Raw genomic sequence first — 21253 nt, 5'->3', positions numbered from 1 at the left:
TGCATGTCATGAGTCTTTGTCTTTAGCCATGAGCATGACACATGATATCTCATTGCCATTGTATTGGATGATTGTTGGATTATTGCCTAGCCTAAGACTTACTTTATAGTCTCCTCTCCTCAGGGCCCCTCTGTTGATGACATTCCTAACTGTTACCCAGATGCTTCCATGACCAGGGTTGAAAGCCTGAACTGAAACTTAACTTGTGTATGGAACCCCCCTGGTTTAAACCTACACAAACCAACCTTGAGGGGGTTGCTATTTGGAGCCAAATATGTTTCATCTGATCAAGAAAGACAAGGACAAGGATAAGGATGAGAGGAAGAAGGACAAAAAGGAGAGGATGTCCCAGGCAGAGCTGAATAGTCTGGAGGAAATGAGCCAGAGGCGGGGCTTCTTCAACCTCCACCGAGGAGGCTCTAAGCGGGACAACAAAGGCAAGCTGGAGATCTCCAGCCCCATCCCTATCAAGGTAGCCAGCAACACAGAGCTCAGCTTTACTGATCTAGATGCTGATCGCTTCAGCAACCGTGGCAGCATGGTCCTGGACTTGGGCCAGATGAGTGCCGCCAGCTCCAGTGATGACATCAAGGGGGAGTGGGGACAGGATCCCCGTCGCACCTCTGTTAAGGAGCGAGCGGCCAAGTTCGGCAGCCTGGCAAAGCAGCACTCCCAGGTGGGCCAGGTCATGAAGCGCTTTTCCTCCCAGAAAAACAAAGAGGGGAGTGTCTCTGAGGCCTCCACACCAAGCTCAACACAACCATCTCCCCAGATAGAGAACAAGGTGTTTGACCACCACAGACATGACTCCCATCTGCATCTCCAGGGCCACGGCAGGGCTGGGAAGAGGGTTCATATCCCAGAGGTGGTGGAGAAGACCTTCCCGGCAGACCTGCAGCTGCCTGGCGTCTTGGCGCCGCCCATGCCTGAGCTCAGGGAACTGGAGCTACAGCGCCGCAACACAGGAGACTTTGGCTTCTCCTTGCGCCGCACAACCATGTTGGACCAGCAGCCTGATGGTGGGGTCTACCGCCGCGTGGTTCACTTCGCTGAGCCTGGTGCCGGGACCAAGGACCTGGCGCTGGGTCTGGTGCCTGGAGACAGGTTGGTTGAGATCAACGGGCACAACGTGGAGAATAAGAGCCGGGACGAGATCGTGGAGAAGATCCGTCAGTCTGGGGACTTTGTGAGGCTGAAGGTGCAGCCCATTGTGGAGCTGAGTGAGCTGAGCCGCTGCTGGCTGAGGAACAGCAGAGAGGCCTACGATGTAAGTACCTAATTTAGCATGATTGTTCAACAATGTTATAGCAGTCCATTTGAAGAACCAGCCTGAGTGAGCTGCTGTTTCTCTGTGAGATTCATGTTGCTGAGATATTGCCAGTAATAGATTCCACATATCAGTGGTGTCTTTGCTGATGATGATGTCATCGAGAGAATTTGTGAAGGTTCTGTTGGGAAAGGCTGGTTCCTTCCGAATGATTGTGGGTATTTAATTATCTTACAGATTGACTACTGCACATGTTACATGCTTTTATCATCTAAACACGTTATTTTGTTTGGCAATCTTTAGCAGGGATGCTTGCCTCTTATGTAACCACACATCCACATGGTTCCACAGTCATGTCACAGAGAGGGTGAATGTCGGGTGTGAGGAGCTGCCTCCTTTGGAGAGGCTTGATGACCCTGTTCTGTGTGTACTGTACAGTGTATGTAACCCCCCCCACCCCCTTGACACCAAACAAAGGAGAGTTGGAGAGGAGTTTTGTAGGACAATAGCACAATGACTACAACAGCCCCATGGCCATATGCTCTTGAAATGACAAGTCAAGGTCCAGTTTGATGTTTTCTGTAACATCTCATGACATAAGTTTTTGGTTGCACTGCAGTAGTTAAAAGAGAAGCATATTGTTATGGTTTTCATAATGATTTTATGGACTTTTGGTCATTACTATATGTCTGTTTTATAGTGTGTTAGTTTGGCAATTGGAAGTGTGGATACAAGCTCTGTCCTGAACCTCCCACTTCTAACCTTTCAACCCCACGCACACTCCCATGTTCCTGTGTAGCAGGTCTTTCTACTGTTATCTCTCTGGCAGGACTCGTCTGTCACTCCTGCTCATCTCCAACACTTACTTACAAGATTCTGCAGCAAAATATCAATATTCTCTTTTCATTTCTCCTTATTAGGGCCTATTCTCAAAGATCATTCTAAAATAAAGCAGTGGCTATTGCATGCCCATTTGTTCTGTAGAGATTTAGGGACACCACGAACTCAAGTAAGGACCTTGCACATTCTTTGCTGCTTTGTTCCAATTAACAAACACAGCGGTGGCAGGGCTTCAGCAGGAGTTTGAGTAAAGGGTAAAGGCCTGTGAAAGCTGGTCATCACTCAAGTCTCCAGACAAGATGAAAAGGAGGAGGGTCTCCAAGCCTTTGCCACTCCCTAGACTAAGTATAAGTCTGTATCCTGGTTCATTGCTGCTAGGGTGATTCTGAGGTTCTACCCATATGTGTACCCAGATCCCCCCCCCCCCCCCCCCCCCCCTGCTGGGCCAGGTGAGTGGGTATGTCAGTTAAGAAGCCTAGTACCAACCACCCAGCAGGCCCATGGCCTCTAGTTACAGATGTCCCACTGACTCAGGCTCCAGATAGACACTGACTGGGGTATTGTTGGCAGGTTCAATACACCAAGCAGGTCTGGACTGGTCTTATGATTTATATCATGTGCTGTAGTTGAGCATATCCCGGTGGCATGTATTCATGGATGCCAAGGGAAGCGAAGCCCCCCCCCCCCCAAATTCACATAAAAATAAATAAAACAGATTAAATCATTTTGTCTCTGTGTTTAATAATTTTCAAGTGGGTGAATGTATCTCACAGGAGAAAGCATCTGAGCGAGTGAAACTGTGCCTCTTTGTACGTGTAGGCCATCTATCTGATGCTGTCTGGTCCAAACCAGTATGACATTGTTGCTGCCCGTAGCATTGAAGGCAAGGGAAGCTAGCAAGGATCTGGCCTCCCTTGACAAAAAAAGTATTAAAAAATTTGCCAATCAGCATTGAGCTAAACTGTGAATGGTCCTGGAGCGCCAAAATAAGAAACTGTCACGGGAAGCCAGTTTGTATTTTGGCATCACTCATATCAAATCCCATTGAGAGCATATGTCATTGACAGAAAAACTTGAATTGTTGCATCTCATTGTGTTGTCCTCTGGTAGAGGCTAGCTAGCTAAAATTTGGCCCGTTCCTAAATTAGCCATGGATGGAGATGGGGATTTAGACTTGTGGTTTTCCTTAATTCTAGGATAACAAAAAATAAAAGCGTGTACCGTATGACCGAGTGATATACCGTTTCGTCAACATGAAAGAGAGGATGGCATTGGTGTTTCTCTACAAGTAGGGTGAGTCAACATGTTTTTCTACTTGCACGAACACACACACACACAAATCAGAACAATGGAGAGCCACATCATATTTAGCTTACATTGATTGGACTAAATTGTTTTTGTTAGCACTTAGACTAAGCAGAGGTGATTTGATAATGTTGAAATGGTGCTGGAATAGTGGAGGCAGCTCCTGTTTCCTTTGCGACTTGCGGTAACTCCCTGTGGTTCTAAAGCAATCGTTATTTAGTCGTCCGACAATATCGGAAACATTAACTTGCTAATGTTACTGTACATGCAATATGCTTTGTGGTCTTCACTGGACAGAGGTTCCTATCCAGTTCTGTGATAAAACAAAGCTGTGGTTGAATTTATTCTGCCACCAGCTTTTTGGCATATGTATCACAGTTGCAAGGCATATGAATTGGCTTGGCTTCCCCAGTGATTTTACCCACGCACCGTTACTGGCATATCCATTTTTTTATATTTGTATTGTGGACATTCTCTACTGTTCCTCTTTGGCCAGCTTTGGGTTTGTATTGAGCTGTCATGGGAATGTGTATTTTTCCAGATGGTTAAAGCATCTAGAGGGGGAATTTAACTATGTGTTTATCAGAGTTTAGAATGGATTGGGTAGATGGATCTCTGAGTTCTAAAGAGAGGATCTTCTCTCTGGTTCCTGTTCTAGCTGGTGAACTTTAATCATCTGTAGCCATCAAGTTGCGTGATTAATTTACTTCATAATGTACAAGCCAACCAACTGAATATTACCTGTTGCAATAGATATATAATTTGAGAGTATTTATAGTATCAAAGTCCATTTCCTTATTTTTTGGCAAGGTGTGTGGAATGTTGGATTTCTGCCTGCATTGCCCAGGAATGTGGGCATTGCTCAGTACTACAGTCTACCTAAAGTCTAAATTAAAATAGAACTGCACAGAACACGGCACTATCCATTTGACATCCCAATTCCTCAAAAGTAGTCAATAAGCTATTTAAAAAATATATATCCTTGGAGAAAGATTTGCTGTGGTCGATTTGAAAACTAGTGCCCTTCTCTTACAAGTATGTAGATAAACATTTGTATTTATTATGGATCCACATTTGCTGCTGGCAGCAGCTACTCTTCATGGGGTCTGGTAAAATTAAGGCAGTTATACAATTTTAAATCATTACAATACATTCACAACAGATTTCACAACACATGAAGTGTGTGCCCTCAGGCCCCTACTGTACTCCACCACCATATATTTACAACACAAAATCCATGTGTGTGTGTGTATGCATTTGTCTGCTCCTATGGTTGTGTTGCTTCACAGTCCCTGCTGTACCATAAGGTCTATTTTATAATTGTTTTTTTTATATATATAAAAAAAAAAATCTGATTCTAATGTTTGCATCAGTTACCTGATGTGGAATAGAGTACCATGTACTCATGGCTCTATATAGTACTGTGAGCATCCCATAGTCTGTTCTGGACTTAGGGACTGTGAAGAGACCTCTGGTGGCATGTCTTGTGGGGTATGCATGGGTGTCTGAGCTGTGTGCTAGTCATTTAAACAGACAGCTTGGTGCTTTCAACATGTCAATACTTCTCACAAATACAGGTAGTGATGAAGTCAATCTCTCCTCCACTTTGAACCAGGAGAGATTGACAGGCATATTATTCTTGTTTGCTCTCTGCGTACATCCAATGTCCAGCCGTGCTGCCCTGTTCTGAACCAATTGCTATTTTCCTAAGTCCCTCTGTGGCACCTGACTACACGACTAAACAGTAGTCCAGGTGCCACAACTAGAGCCTGTAGGACCTGCCTTGTTGATAGGGTTGTTAAGAAGGCAGAGCAGCGCTTTATTATGGACAGACTTCTCCACATTTTAGCTACTGTTGTATCAATATGTTTTGACCATGACAGTTTACAATCCAGGGTTAGTCCAAGCAGTTTAGTCACCTCAACTTGCTCAATTTCCACATGATTTATTACAATATTTAGTTTAGGTTTTAGTGAATGATTTGTCCCAATTACAATGCTTTTGGTTTTTGAAATATTTAGGACTGTTGCATTTACTTATTCCTTGTCACCCATTCTGAACAAACTGCAGCTTTTTAAGTGTAGCAGTCATTTCAGTTGCTGTAGTTGCTGATGTGTATAATGTTGAGTCATGCGCATACATAGACACTCTGGCTTTACTCAAAGCCAGTGGCTTGTCGTTAGTAAAGATTGGAAGAATGTGTTAATATTGCCAGTGTGAGCAGGTCACCTCTAGTTAAAGCTAGAATCTGTAGTTGCTACATCTATTTTTGGGCTTATAAATGAATTATATATATATACCCATTGATTCTTAAAGAATATAACTTATAAATGCAACATGAGTTTAGTTCAACTATCGTACCCCATCAGAACCCAAAATATACGCTTGTTTAACTACAATGTTTGTAAATAATGTAAACACTGTATAGCCTCAACATGGTTAAAACTATAATTTTGATAATGGATGGTCAGCCCCTTGCATCCATAGCTCTGTCTATGAATTTGAGTGGTTACATTTCTACCAGGTCCATCCCTCAGCTTTTTACCGCTTTTATGGTTTCAATGAAGGACACTAGCTTTAAATGCATGGGGGTGGGTGGGAATGTTGTACTTTGTGTGACACTGGACTGCACATAAACAAGCAGTGTGAATGGTGAAGGGGTTGTGTTTCCCGTTACTCTCCCATAGCCACCACCAGTTTCAGTCTTGACAGGCAGGATCCACACACCTGGCAACCAGATGCTCAGAGGCTTACACGTAAGGGAACTGTGAACATTACAATATACTCATCACATGTGCTGTCTCACCACAGTCTTGTTTTAATTTTTTTTTTTATTACCCATTCTATTATTTTATCTAAACCAAAGAAATTATGATTTTATAAAAAATGATCTGATGTGAACGTAACGAGTTGTTTCATGCCAAAGCCCACACTACTACCAACGATTTAATTTTCATTGTCCATTTCTCCTATGTGTTTTTCTACCCTGAGGTATCCTCTTTGATATAGTGGAACAAAATTCTGGGATTTCAATCTGCTGTTCATTCTATCCCACTCTGTTTTTCCTGTGGGGAGGAAATGTCAAGTATTTCTTGAAGTCTGGTGTGTGCGGGTGTCAAGGAGAGGTACCTTGAGTTCTTACTTTTCTGCTATTACTCTGACTGGGTAATTTATTCTTTAATGAGCCATCCCTGACCTGCAGGGAACTTGTCAGGAAAGATACAGCCAGACTCATTTCTCCACTCAGATCTGTGAAGATATGTGTATGTCTGTTTTAACCTCTGACAGTGGAGTTGTTAACTGGCTTGAATTCAGCTGGCTGCCTTTCAGGTTTCACCACTTCATTCAATTCAGAGGTGTCCTCTGGGAGGGAGAGCTCTTTGACTGTTTCATAAAAACACGCGTCTCCATTCTAAACATCTGTTAGCTCCTCCATAGACTTTGGTCTGAACCAACACATCCCATCAGAGCGCCTTCATTAGGATTTGTAACTCTGCATCACATTGGTTCTCTGCAATTTCAATCCATAGTTGATGGGGTACAAAGATGTTGAAATGCAAAAGTGTTTGACATCTGGAGTGTGATTTCCCTTTGTCACAGGAACAGGACTGTTAGAAACTGTTTTATTGGATGCACCATGAAACAGGTGTGTATACTTCACATGGTCCAGTTTTAATGAGTGTTCAAACTGCCCATCTCATCACACACCTAAACAACCAGAGATCTTTAGGAGCCTATTGATGCCTAAAATTAATTGGTCTATGGTGTGTCCTCTTTTACTAGTATTCCTGTCCCTGGTACTGTGTCCCAGATACCACTGATCATGACCAAACACTAAGAAATGATTGCATGAGAGTGTGACCTAGAACCAACCAGCAACTCTGTTAATAGGTTATAATAAGATCTAGGTCAAGTCAGTGGTGCAGTTTGTAGGACTCCATTTTGTTGATTTTATGGGGTGGCTATTTGTGCAAGAATGATCAGGCTTTAATTGCCCTCGAACAATAAAAAGATGATCCATTGGCATGGATACCGTGTATGTAATTTGATAAAGAGGAAATGAGTTGCAGTACACTAGTAAGGCTGACCCCATTTCGTCCACTGGTCGATTGTTTGGTCAATAGGCTGTTGGTCAACTGATTTATTTTGTCGAGCAGTAGCAAAAAAAAATATATATCATGTAGAGGTCGACCGATTATGATTTTTCAATACCGATTATTGGAGGACAAAAAAAGCCCATGCCGATTTACTTAAATTATATATTTTTTAAATATATATATATATCATACACACACACACACACACACACACACATTTTTGTAATAATGACAATTGCAACAATACTGAATGAACAATGAACACTTTTATTTTAACTTAATATAATACATAAATACACACGCGCACACAGCTCTGAAGTGACAATGATACTGAAGTCTGCTTAGGAGACAAATACTCTCAACTGTTTGAATAAAAATAGAGTTTACGTTACCTGTGATGAATGTTGAAAACAATAACTTTAATTTCTATATGCAGGAAATCCTATTTTAATAATGGGCATGGTAAGAATTGACAACCAAAGTGCGAGTCATAATTCCCATGACACCTAGCAAAATCTGAAAAGCGGCTCCTTCATTTATTCCATAGGATATTTTTAGATTCACTTAAAATAAGGTCTGTGTTTCGTGTAGGCTTACATCACCGTGCCAATTTTATAACTGTGTAGATATCCATAGGACAAGGTAACTCTGATCAATATTGGCTAAATATAAGCGAAGATAAAAAAAAAAAAATTGTAGAGTGGATTTATGAAAATATGTTGACAAACGTTACCTTATCCTAGTGAGATTTACACGGGTATCAAAACGTCGAGACGGTTTAAGCCTGCACGAAACACAGACCTTATTTGAAGTAGATCAAGACATTCTCTATGGAAGACATGAACGGTAAAATAACGAAGGAACCCCTTTCAAATTCAGCCGCAAGTTATTACAGGAATTATAACGCGTCGACTATTTCTCTCTAAACCATATACCTTTGACTAATCCGGAAACTATCACCTCGAAAACAAAACGTTTATTCCGTTCCGTATTTTATCTAACGGGTGGCATCCATGAGTCTAAATATTCCTGTTACATTGCACAACCTTCAATGTTGTCATAATTACGTAAAGTTCTGGCAAATTAGTTCGCAAAGAGCCAGGCGGCACAAACTGTTGCATATATCCTGACTCTGCGTGCAATGAACGCAAGAGAAATGACACAATTTCACCTGGTTAATATTGCCTGCTAACCTGGATTTCTTTTAGCTAAATATGCAGGTTTAAAAATACACTGCTCAAAAAAATAAAGGGAACACTTAAACAACACAATGTAACTCCAAGTCAATCACACTTCTGTGAAATCAAACTGTCCACTTAGGAAGCAACACTGATTGACAATACATTTCACATGCTGTTGTGCAAATGGAATAGACAAAAGGTGGAAATTATAGGCAATTAACAAGACACCCCCAATAAAGGAGTGGTTCTGCAGGTGGTGACCACAGACCACTTCTCAGTTCCTATGCTTCCTGGCTGATGTTTTGGTCACTTTTGAATGCTGGCGGTGCTTTCACTCTAGTGGTAGCATGAGACGGAGTCTACAACTCACACAAGTGGCTCAGGTAGTGCAGCTCATCCAGGATGGCATATCAATGCGAGCTGTGGCAAGAAGGTTTGCTGTGTCTGTCAGCGTAGTGTCCAGAGCATGGAGGCGCTACCAGGAGACAGGCCAGTACATCAGGAGACGTGGAGGAGGCCGTAGGAGGGCAACAACCCAGCAGCAGGACCGCTACCTCCGCCCGCTACCTCAGTCGTGCTGATTGAGTTCGAATAACAGACTGGAAGCTTCAAAAGGAGAGTGGTGCTTGGAATCATTGTTCTTCCTCTGTCAACCATGGTTACCTGGAAGGAGACACGTGCCGTCATCATTGCTTTGCAGAAAAAAAGGCTTCACAGGCAAGGATATTGCTGCCAGTAAGATTGTACCTAAATCACCCATTTATCGGATCATCAAGAACTTCAAGGAGAACGGTTCAATTGTTGTGAAGAAGGCTTCAGGGCGCCCAAGAAAGTCCAGCAAGGGCCAGGACCGTCTCCTAAAGTTGATTCAGCTGCGGGATCGGGGCCACACCAGTAACGCACAGTGAGGCAATGACTTTTGGAGGATGGCCCTGTTTCAAGAAGGGCTGCGAAGAAGCCACTTCTCTCCAGGAAAAACATCAAAGAGACTGATATTCTGCAAAAGGTACAGGGATTGGACTGCTGAAGACTGGGGTAAAGTCATTTTCTCTGATGAATCCCCTTTCCGATTGTTGGGGCATCTGGGGAAAAAAGCTTGTCCGGAGAAGACAAGGTGAGCGCTACCATCAGTCCTGTGTCATGCCAACAGTAAAGCATCCCGAGACCATTCATGTGTGGGGCTGCTTCTCAGCCAAGGGAGTGGGCTCACTCACAATTTTGCAAAAGAACACAGCCATGAATAAATAATGGTACCAACACATCCTCCGAGAGCAACTTCTCCCAACCATCCAGGAACAGTTTGGTGACAAACAATGCCTTTTCCAGCATGATGGAGCACTTTGCCATAATGCAAAAGTGATAACTAAGTGGCTTGGGGAACAAAACATCGATATGTTTGGGTCCATGGCCAGGAAAATCCCCAGACCTTAATCCCATTGAGAACTTGTGGTCAATCATCAAGAGGCGGGTGGACAAACAAAAACACACATTCTGACAAACTCCAAGCATTGACTATGCAAGAATGATCTGCCATCAGTCAGGATGTGGCCCAGAAGTTAATTGACAGCATGCCAGGGCAGATTGCAGAGGTCTTGAAAAAGAAGGGGCAACACTGCAAATATTGACTCTTTGCATCAACTTCATGCAATTGTCAATAAAAGCCTTTGACACTTATGAAATGCTTGTAATTATACTTCAGTATTCCATAGTAACATCTGACAAAAATATCTAAAGACACTGAAGCAGCAAACTTTGGTAATTAAGATTTGTGTCATTCTCAAAACCTTTGGCCATGTCTGTATAGGCCAAAGAGTGCATCCTGTTTAGTCTTAGTAGCTTATCTAACTTATCTAACTAGGCCTATATTTCAGTACTTATAAAGGCTACTGTAGCAATCAATCATTTATTTGTTCATGTCATCACACAACATACGAGTCAATCATGATTTCAAATGCAATCAAGCATTTTGTTTTAAAAGAACAAAGCGACCATTGAATAATTAGCGTAAACAATAAGTAGCCTAAACCGCTCCTTTTTTGGAAATTGCATTCATGAATAAATGTGACAGTTTTTATTCTTTGCTGTAGTAAAGGCTTAGCAAAAAAACTTTACAATAGACTTTCTGGTGCACTCATTTAGTGTTTACATTGTTCCAAACGGTCAAAAATTGTTGTAATCTTGTTTGGCACACATAATATGCACGCTCCTCTTGCTCCTTACATTATTTTTCTTGATCTCCAGTATTTTCCACAACTAGTCAAATTTATTGACTTCCCCTTTACCTCCTGAGCAACCAGTAAACGTTCCCCTGTTTCGAGTTTATTTGTCATGTCCTCTGAACACCAGAACACATGTGACATCAAAATGGATGCAGAGTTTGTTATAACAAATGTATTAATTTGATTATGATATACTATAGGTCAGGCCATATTGGTCAGCCAACTACATGAGGCAGTCACCTGGAATGCATTTAATTAACAGGTGTACCTTGTTAAAAGTTAATTTGTGGAATTTAATGTGTTTGAGCCAATCAGTTGTCAAGGTAGGGGTGGTATACAGAAGAGAGCCCTATTTGGTAAAAGACCAAGTTCATATTATGGAAAGAACAGCTCAAATAAGCAAAGAGAAACAACAGTCCATTACTTTAAGACATGAAGGTCAGTCAATCCGGAAAATGTCAAGAACTTTGAACGTTTCTTCAAGTGCAGTCGTAAAAACCATCAAGCGCTATGATGAAACTGGCTCTCATGAGGACCCGCCACAGGAAAGGAGGACCCAGACTTACAATTGCTGCAGAGGATTAGTTCATTAGAGTTACCAACCTCAGAAATTGCAGCCCAAATAAATGCCTCATAGAGTAAAAGAAACAGACACATCTCAACATCAACTGTTCAGAGGAGAATGCGTGAATCAGGCCTTCATGGTCGAATTGTTGTTAAGAAACCACTACTAAAGGACACCAATAATAAGAAGAGACTTGCTTGGGCCAAGAAACAAGAGCAATGCATATTAGACCAGTGGAAATCTATCCTTTGGTCTGATGAGTCAAAATTTGAGCAATCGGGGGAGAAGGGCCTTGGTCAGAGAGGTGACCAGGAACCCAATAGTAACTCTGACAGAGCTCAAGAGTTCCTTTGTGGAGATGGAAGAACCTTCCAGAAGGACAACCATCTCTGCAGCACTCCACCAATCAGGTCTTTATGGTAGAGTGGGCAGACGGAGGTCTCTCCTCAGTAAAATGCACGACAGCCCGCTTTGAGTTGGCCAAAATGCACCTGAAGAGACTCAGACCATGAGAAACTAAGATTGAACTCTTTGGCCTAAATGCCAAGCGTCATGTCTGGAGGAAATCAAATCAAATTTATTTTGTATAGCCCTTCGTACATCAGCTAATATCTCGAAGTGCTGTACAGAAACCCAGCCTAAAACAGCAAGCAATGCAGATGTAGAAGCACGGTGGCTAGGAAAAACTCCCTAGAAAGGCCAAAACCTAGGAAGAAACCTAGAGAGGAACCAGGCTATGAGGGGTGGCCAGTCCTCTTCTGGCTGTGCCGGGTGGAGATTATAACAGAACATGGCCAAGATGTTCATAAATGACCAGCATGGTCAAATAATAATAATCACAGAAGTTATCGAGGGTGTAGCAAGTCAGCACCTCAGGAGTAAATGTCAGTTGGCATTTCATAGCCGATCATTAAGAGTATCTCTACCGCTCCTGCGGTCTCTAGAGAGTTGAAAACAGGAAACATGGCACCATCCCTACGGTGAAGCATGGTGGAGGCAGCATCATGCTGTGGGGATGTTTTTTTCAGCTGCAGTGACTGGGAGACTAGTCAGGATTGAGGCAAAGATGAACGGAGCAAAGTTCAGAGATCCTTGATGAAAACCTGCTCCAGAGCACTCAGGACCTCAGACTGGGGCGAAGGTTCACTTTCCAATAGGACGACCCTAATCACACAGCCAAGACAATGCAGGAGTGGCTTTAGGACAAGTCTCTGAATGTCCTTGAGTGGCCCAGCCAGAGCCTGGACTTGAACCCGATCGAACATCTCTGGAGAGACCTGAAAATAGCTGTGCAGCAACGCTCCCCATCCAACCTTACGTAGCTTCAGAGGATTGGCAGAGAAGAATGGGAGCAACATCCAAAATACAGGTGTGCCAAGCTTGTAGCGTCATACCCAAGAAGACTCGAGGCTGTAAAAGCTGCCAAAGGTGCTTCAACAAAGTACTTAGTAAAGGATCTGAATACTTAAGTAAATGTGATATTTGTCTTTTTTAAATAAATTAGCAAAAATTGTAGGGTATTGTGTGAAGATTGAGTGAATAAAATCATGTAATTGATTTTAGAATAAGGCTGGAACCTAACAAAATGTGGAAAAGTCAAGGGGTCTGAATACTTTCCGATGGCACTGTATGGGTGTCTGAGCAGAATGTCTGCATAATAATCTGACATTTTCATCACAGTAATATCTCATAAAATCAGCATGCATGTTGTTAGTTCTGTGCAAATAAGGGCAAGGCGTGCTGGTCGCTTTTTATCCAGCTGCAGCTTTACTAGATCTTTTTTTGCTGCACTTGACCATATTACGGGACAGTAATAACAATGGGACAAGATCAGAGCCTGAACTAGTGCAGTTGATTTTTGTGTCAAACACTTTTTTTTTTTAAAGACACCCCTCCCCATCTTCACAACAACTATGTCATTAAGACTTAACCATGATAACTGACCATCCAATGTTACTACTAGGAGTTCAGTTTCTTCAATTTGTTCAAAAGGCCACACCTTTTATGCACATCTTCAGTTGAGGTTTAGGTCTTTAGAGAATGTTTAGAACCAAATACAATGCTTTTAGATATATTTAAGAACAGTTTATTTGTCACCCATTCTCATACTGACCAAATAGAGAGAATTGTGTTTGACCAAACACAATGCTATCAGCTTACTAAGAACAGGCAACAAACTGATTAAGTGACTGTTAGACCAGCAAAGGGTGCTTTACTATTTTTAGGCAGTGGAATTACTTTAGCTTCCTTCCACGCCTGTTGACACACACTCCTTTAGGCTTTGGTTAAAGATATAGCAAATGGGGGTGGCAATGCATTCTGCTACCAAACTCAAGAGTTTCCCATCAAGATTGGCTATACCTGGTGGCTTATCATTATTGATGGATAACAAAAGCAAAATCCTTCTTTCATTATTAGATCTTTTATAAAATAAATACAATGGTTCAATGTTGTCATTTCACTTCTGAGTTTTTCCACTTTACTAGTGAAGTAGTAATTGAAATGATTGCCAATATCGAAAGTAAAAAAAAAAAAAAAAAAAATTACCTATCAACTTTCCCATTGTGTTTTATGTAATTTCTTGCTGTGTTAATATCATTTATTCTTTTTGTTAAGTTTACAGTATGTCAACCAATCAGCTGAGAAGCTTGACATGTTTGCCACCTCTTTTTTGCATCATTTCTTTAACGCAAACTATTTCAACTCATCCATCCAGGAGCCTCTAACAGTTCTCTAACAGCTATTTCCTAACAGGTGCATGCTTGTCAACAATTGGCATGAATCATTTTACAAATACTTCCAATGCTGTATCTGGATTCACTTCCTCATACACATCAAACCAACATTTTTTTTTTTTTTTATACATGCGCCGAATACAACAGGTTGACCTTACTGTGAAATGCTTACTTACAAGCCCTTAACCAACAATGCAGTTTTATATAGAGTTCAGAAAATATTTACTAAATAAAAACATAAATAAAAAAGGAACACAATAAAATAACAGTAACTCGGTACAGAGGGTACCTGTACTGAGTCAATGTGCAGGGGTACAGGTTAGTCGAGGTAATTTGTACATGTAGGTAGGGGTAAAGTGACTATGCATAGATAATAAACAGCAAGTAGCAGCAGTGGAAAAACATTAAATTTTTTTGGCACAAACACTATTTTATTTATTTGTATTTAACTTTTATTTAACTATGCAAGTCAGTTAAGAACCAATTCTTATTTACAATGAGGGCCTACCGGGGAACAGTGGGTTAACTGCCCTGTTCAGGGTCAGAACAACAGATTTTGTATATAATATATTTTTTTACCTTGTCAGCTCGGGGATTCAGTCCAGCAACCTTTTGGTTACTGGCCCATCGCTTTAACCACTAGAATACCTGCCGCCCCTAATTAGGTGCAGTAAAATGTGTTGTTTTACAGGGTCAGCCATAGTAGTACGGTTCCCCTGGAGCAAATTTGGGTTAAGTGCCTTTCTCAAGGGCACATGGACACATTTACATCTTCAACCAAAGAGTCCCGTGTGTGTGGGGACTCCACCGTTGGATGGTTTGCATATAGGTTGCATACCAAACCCTCCCTCGTAGGCTGGAAGCTGTTAGCAGATGGTACACATTTTCCTCCAACACAGTTGTCACTGACAAGGCTTCACCTCTGGGGATTAAGATGTTAACACCCACTAATGTCCATTGCTCTCACAGCCTGTTGTGTCGCATAACCAGTTTCTGAATGGACTCCTCAATGAATTTTAGGATCACGTTAGATTATGTAATAGATAATCTGGGCCCGGGACCAGCTGCTGGCCTTTCTGTTCTCCTCTCTTCCCCAGAGCTGCCAGTGTGTTTCCTGGCCTGTTTGGGAGTTGTGTCCCCAGCTGTGGCTGTTGGGCCAGCGCTGCCCTCAGGTCACCACGGTTCTGACTGGGACCTGCCTGTCACACAGGGACTGAGCCAGTGTGTGTGTGCTGGGTGCTGTGTCCAGACGGCAGGCTCCTCTCAACATGGTGAGCAGGAAGCTACTGTAGCCCTGGTTACAGGCCTGCCATACTGCACTGCACTGCACTGTGCCCACTGGCAGTCCTCTTGTAAGCTCTCTGTGTGAAGACGATGGGTCAGGAGGTGCTCCCTCCATAGACTCTGGAAGCTTCTCAAATGGATAACATTGTACATTGTTCACTTGGGAACAGTTGTAGGCTATTGATTACTGTCACTGATTTAAATAAACTGTGGGTACCAGGATTCTATGAACATAGCAGTTATGCCCTTTGTGTTGATGTAAGAGTAAAAAGCAATGTGAATTTGCTTAGTCTTTTCTTCAGTGTCTGGATCCACTGTATCAGTTGTTCACATCAGACTACTGTAAGCTGCACAGGCAGAGTCAACCCAAGCATCAAATTACAGTTGAGTGCTAGCTCTTATTCTGTGCAGCCTTCTAGATTTTAAATAGAAGGAGACTGTGGTGGAGGAGCTGGAACAATGCTCTTGATCAAAGGTCTTACTGTGTGTAAGCATAAGAGCTCATGACTGTGTGAGGTGTGGAAGGATTACATAAAAAAGATGATATTTGTTTCCTTATGCCAGACAGACCTAGTTTGCGTTAGACAGATGTGTGTATATTATGGGTGTGGCTTTGCATGTGGTGTCAGGTGTGCATCCTGCTGGTGTTCTGAAGTCACTGAATGACTGAAACATGAAACATTCATTGAATATTCAAAAAGGAGCAATTAAAAGTTTCATTGACTGTATGAAAAAAACAACTTTCATGCTAATACTGTACGGTTGCTAAAAAACAGTGTCAGTTTTTCATGTGATTCATCAATGTTTCATGTGATTGACTGGGCCAAAGTGCATTGAACTGCAAAGGCAACGGGCTTTTTGAAAATCCATAGAATATAGGTGGATTTAGCATTTTATCTTTTGCCAGCTTGATGGTATCGAAGTGCATACATGCACTGACATGAATGTACTGTGACTCAAATATTAAATCCCTACCTTAGCAGGTTTATGTGTGGACAAAGACAACATCCAGAATAATTTGTAGTTCCCACAAAGTGGAAAATGGCTACTGTTTGTGATCGTCTTATTACAGGTTTGTTAGCATACCAGTAGCTTAATTTGACCATCTTGGAAGATGTTTAAATGAATTAAGGTGTAGCTATCAGTTAGTCTGACTACCTGGTCCTTACTCAGTAGTTCCAGTCTGTGCTCCCTATCAGTTATCTGTATCGGTGTGTCGTCCCCTTAGTTTGTTCACTGTTGCTACGCTTTCTAAACTGTTCAAAGTGCAAACACAATATAAATACTGAGTTGCTTGAACAACACATAAAAATATAATGAATTTGACATGAATTTTCGGAATATTGTTTTACAAGAGCATGTTTGTGTTTTATGGGATTATGAGAATGCTAAGTAATTTTGGAATGGCAGTGCCGACCATCTCTGACAAGATGGGGCCTGTCCCCTGTCTATACCACTAAGACCCACATACTTCTCAGACTGACATTCCTCTCTCACTCTGTGGCACACCAGGACACCTGGTGATAATGTGTGTAAATTCGTTGGACTCCGGACAACTCCAATGTTTTTTATTTTTACATTTTATTTCACCTTTATTTAACCAGGTAGGTCAGTTGAGAACAAGTTCTCATTTACAACTGCAACCTGGCCAAGATAAAGCAAAACAGTGCGACACAAACAACACAGTTACACATGGAATAAACAAACATACAGTCAATGACACAATAGAAAAGTCTATATACAGTGTGTGCAAATGAAGTAAGATTAGGGAGGTAAGGCAATAAATAGGCCATAGTGGCGCAATTAAACACTGGAGCGATAGATGTGCAGAAGATGAATGTGCAAGTAGAGATACTGGGGTGCAAAGGAGCAAAAAAACAATATGGAGATGATGTAGTTTGGTGGGCTATTTACAGATGGGCTATGTACAGGTGCAATAATCTGTAAGATGGTCTGACAGCTGATGCTTAAAGTTAGTGAGGGAGATATGAGTCTCCAGCTTCAGTGATAAAACATATATTATTATTATTTTTATTTTTTTTGCAATTCGATCCAGTCATTGGCAGCAGAGAACTGGAAGGAAAGGCGGCCAAAGCAGGAGTTGGAATATACCTGCTGGAGCGCGTGCTACGGGTGGGTGCTGCTATGGTGACCAGTGAGCTGAGATAAGGCGGGGCTTTACCTAGCAAAGACTTATAGATGACCTGGATCTAGTGGGTTTGGCGACAAATATGTGGTGAGGGCCAGCCAACAAGAGCATACAGGTCGCAGTGGTGGGTAGTATATGGGGCTTTGGTGACAAAACAGATGGCACTGTGATAGACTACATCCAGTTTGCTGAGTAGAGTGTTGGAAGCTATTTTGTCAATGACATCGCCGAAGTCAAGGATCGGTAGGATAGTCAGTTTTACGAGGGAATGTTTGGCAGCATGAGTGAAGGATGCTTTGTTGCAAAATAGGAAGCTGATTGGAGATGCTTAATGTGACTCTGGAAGGAGAGTTTACACTCTAACCAGACACCTAGGTATTTGTAGTTGTCCACATATTCTAGGTCAGATCCGTCCAGAGCAGTGACGCTAGACGGGCAGGTGCGGCTAGCGATCGGTTGAAGAGCATGCATTTAGTTTTACTTGCATTTAAGAGCAGTTGGAGGCCACGGAAGGAGAGTTGTATGGCATTGAAGCTCGTCTGGAGGGTTGTAAGCACAATGTCCAAAGAAGGGCCAGATGTATACAGAATGGTGTTGTCTGCGTAGAGGTGTATCAGAGAATCACCAGCAGCAAGAGCGACATCATTAATATATACAGAGAAAAGAGTCTGCCCGAGAACTGAACCCTGTGGCACTGCCAGAGGTCCGGACAACAGGCTCTCCGATTTGACACACTGAACTCTGTCTGAGAAGTAGTTGGTGAACCAGGCGAGGCAGTCATTTGATAAACCAAGGCTGTTGAGTTTGCCGATAAGAATGTGGTGATTGACAGAGTCGAAAGCCTTGACCAGGTTAATGAATACAGCTGCACAGTATTGTCTTTTATCGATGGCGGTTATGATATCGTTTAGCACCTTGAGCGTGGCTGAGGTGCCCCATGACCAGCTCGGAAACCAGATTGCATAGCGGCGAACGTACGGTGGGATTTGAAATGGTCGGTGATCTGTTTGTTCACTTGGCTTTCGAAGACCTTAACGGCAGGGTAGGATAGATATAGGTCTGTAACAGTTTGGGTCAAGAGTGTCTCCCCCTTTTGAAGAGGGGGATGACCGCGGCAGCTTTCAAATCTTTGGGGATCTCAGACGATCCGAAAGTTTGAACAGGCTAGTAATAGGGGTTGCAACAATTGCGGTGGATCATTTTAGAGAGGGTCCAGATTTTCTAGCCCAGCTGATTTGTAGGGGTCCAGATTTTGCAGCTCTTTCAGAACATCAGCTGTCTGGATTTGGGTGAAGGAGAAATAGGGGAGGCTTGGGCAAGTTGCTGTGAGGGGTGTAGAGCTGTTGACCGGGGTAGCCAGGTGGAAAGCATGGCCAGCCGTAGAAAAATGCTTATTGAAATTCCTGATTATCGTAGATTTATCGTCAGTGACATTTTCCTCAAATCAAAGTTTACTTCTCACGTGCACCGAATACAACAGGTGTAGACCTTACAGTGAAATGCTTACTTACAGGCTCTAACCAAAAGTGCAAAAAAGGTATTAGGTGAACAATGGGTAAGTAAAGAAATAAAACAACAGTAAAAAGACAGGCTATATACAGTTGGGAGGCTATCAAATTTATTTATATAGCCCTGACATCAGCTGATATCTCAAAGTGCTGTACAGAAACCCAGCCTAAAACAGCAAGCAATGCAGGTGTAGAAGCACGGTGGCTAGGAAAAACTCCCTAGAAAGGCCAAAACCTAGGAAGTAACCTAGAGAGGAACCAGGCTATGAGGGGTGGCCAGTCCTCTTCTGGCTGTGCCGGGTGGAGATTATAACAGAACATGGCCAAGATGTTCAAATGTCCTAGGGCTCAGGTCCTCCGAGAGAGAGAAAGAAAGAGAGAAGGAGAGAATTAGAGAGAGCATACTTGAATTCACACAGGACACCGGATAAGACAGGAGAAGTACTCCAGATATAACAAACTGACCCTAGCCCCCCAACACAAACTACTGCAGCATAAATACTGGAGGCTGAGACAGGAGGGGTCAGGAGACACTGTGGCCCCATCCGATGATACCCCCGGACAGGGCCAAACAAGCAGGATATAACCCCAGCCACTTTGCCAAAGCACAGCCCCCACACCACTAGAGGGATATCTTCAACCACCAACTTACCATCCTGAGACAAGGCCGAGTATAGCCCACAAAGATCTCCGCCACGGCACAACCCAAGGGGGGGCGCCAACCCAGACAGGAAGATCACGTCAGTAACTCAACCCACTCAAGTGATGCACCCCTCCTAGGGACGGCATGAAAGAGCACCAGTAAGCCAGTGACTCAGCCCCTGTAATAGGGTTAGAGGCAGAGAATCCCAGTGGAGAGAGGGGAACCGGCCAGGCAGAGACAGCAAGGGCGGTTCGTTGCTCCAGAGCCTTTCCGTTCACCTTCACACTCCTGGGCCAGACTACACTCAATCATATGACCTACTGAAGACATAAGTCTTCAGTAAAGACTTAAAGGTTGAGACCGAGTCTGCGTCTCTCACATGGGTAGGCAGACCATTCCATAAAAATGGAGATCTATAGGAGAAAGCCCTGCCTCCAGCTGTTTGCTTAGAAATTCTAGGGACAATTAGGAGGCCTGCGTCTTGTGACCGTAGCGTACGTGTAGGTATGTACGGCAGGACCAAATCGTAAAGATAGGTAGGAGCAAGCCCATGTAACGCTTTGTAGGTTAACAGTAAAACCTTAATCAGCCCTTGCCTTAACAGGAAGCCAGTGTAGGGAGGCTAGCACTGGAGTAATATGATAATTTTTTTTGGTTCTAGTCAGTGCTAAATACGGCTGCTAGAATCCTAACTGAAGTTTATTTAGTGCTTTATCCGGGTAGTCGGAAAGTAGAGCATTGCAGTAGTCTAACCTAGAAGTAACAAAATCATGGATTAATTTTTCTGCATCATTTTTGGACAAAGTTTTTGATTTTTGCAATGTTACGTAGATGGAAAAAAGCTGTCCTTGAAACAGTCTTGATATGTTTGTCAAAAGAGAGATCAGGGTCCTGAGTAACGCCGAGGTCCTTCACAGTTTTATTTGAGACGACTGTACAACCATCAAGATTAATTGTCAGATTCAACAGAAGATCTCTTTGTTTCTTGGGACCTAGAACAAGCATCTCTGTTTTGTCCGAGTTTAAAAGTAGAACGTTTGCAGCCATCCACTTCCTTATGTCTGAAACACAGGCTTCTAGCGAGGGCAATTTTGGGGCTTCACCATGTTTCATTGAAATGTACAGCTGTGTGTCATCCTCATAGCAGTGAAAGTTAACATTATGTTTTTGAATGACATCCCCAAGAGGTAAAATATATATATATATATATATATATATATATATATATATATATATATATATATATATATAGTGAAAACAATAGTGGTCCCAAAACGGAACCTTGAGGAACACCGAAATGTACAGTTGATTTGTCAGAGGACAAACCATTCACAGAGACAAACTGATATCTTTCTGACAGATAAGATCTAAACCAGGCCAGAACTTGTCCGTGTAGACCAATTTGGGTTTCCAATCTCTCCAAAAGAATGTGGTGATCGATGGTATCAAAGGCAGCACTA

General features: G+C 42.5%; 1 protein-coding gene across 1 annotated transcript in view; it reads left to right on the top strand.

The window, feature by feature from the left end:
* The first annotated feature begins 274 nt into the window (after positions 1-274).
* Positions 275-21253, top strand: part of LOC120043605 (unconventional myosin-XVIIIa-like) — a 94913-nt gene continuing 73934 nt past the window's right edge. Inside the window, exon 1 of the mRNA XM_038988170.1 lies at positions 275-1267. Coding sequence (XP_038844098.1) covers positions 275-1267 — 993 coding nt within the window. The remainder of the gene's footprint in view (positions 1268-21253) is intronic.

Source organism: Salvelinus namaycush, chromosome 3 (assembly GCF_016432855.1).
Source record: "Salvelinus namaycush isolate Seneca chromosome 3, SaNama_1.0, whole genome shotgun sequence".
Taxonomy (NCBI): Eukaryota; Metazoa; Chordata; class Actinopteri; order Salmoniformes; family Salmonidae; genus Salvelinus; species Salvelinus namaycush.
The sequence above is the reverse complement of the archived record's forward strand: the minus strand, read 5'-3'. Positions and strand labels throughout refer to the sequence as shown.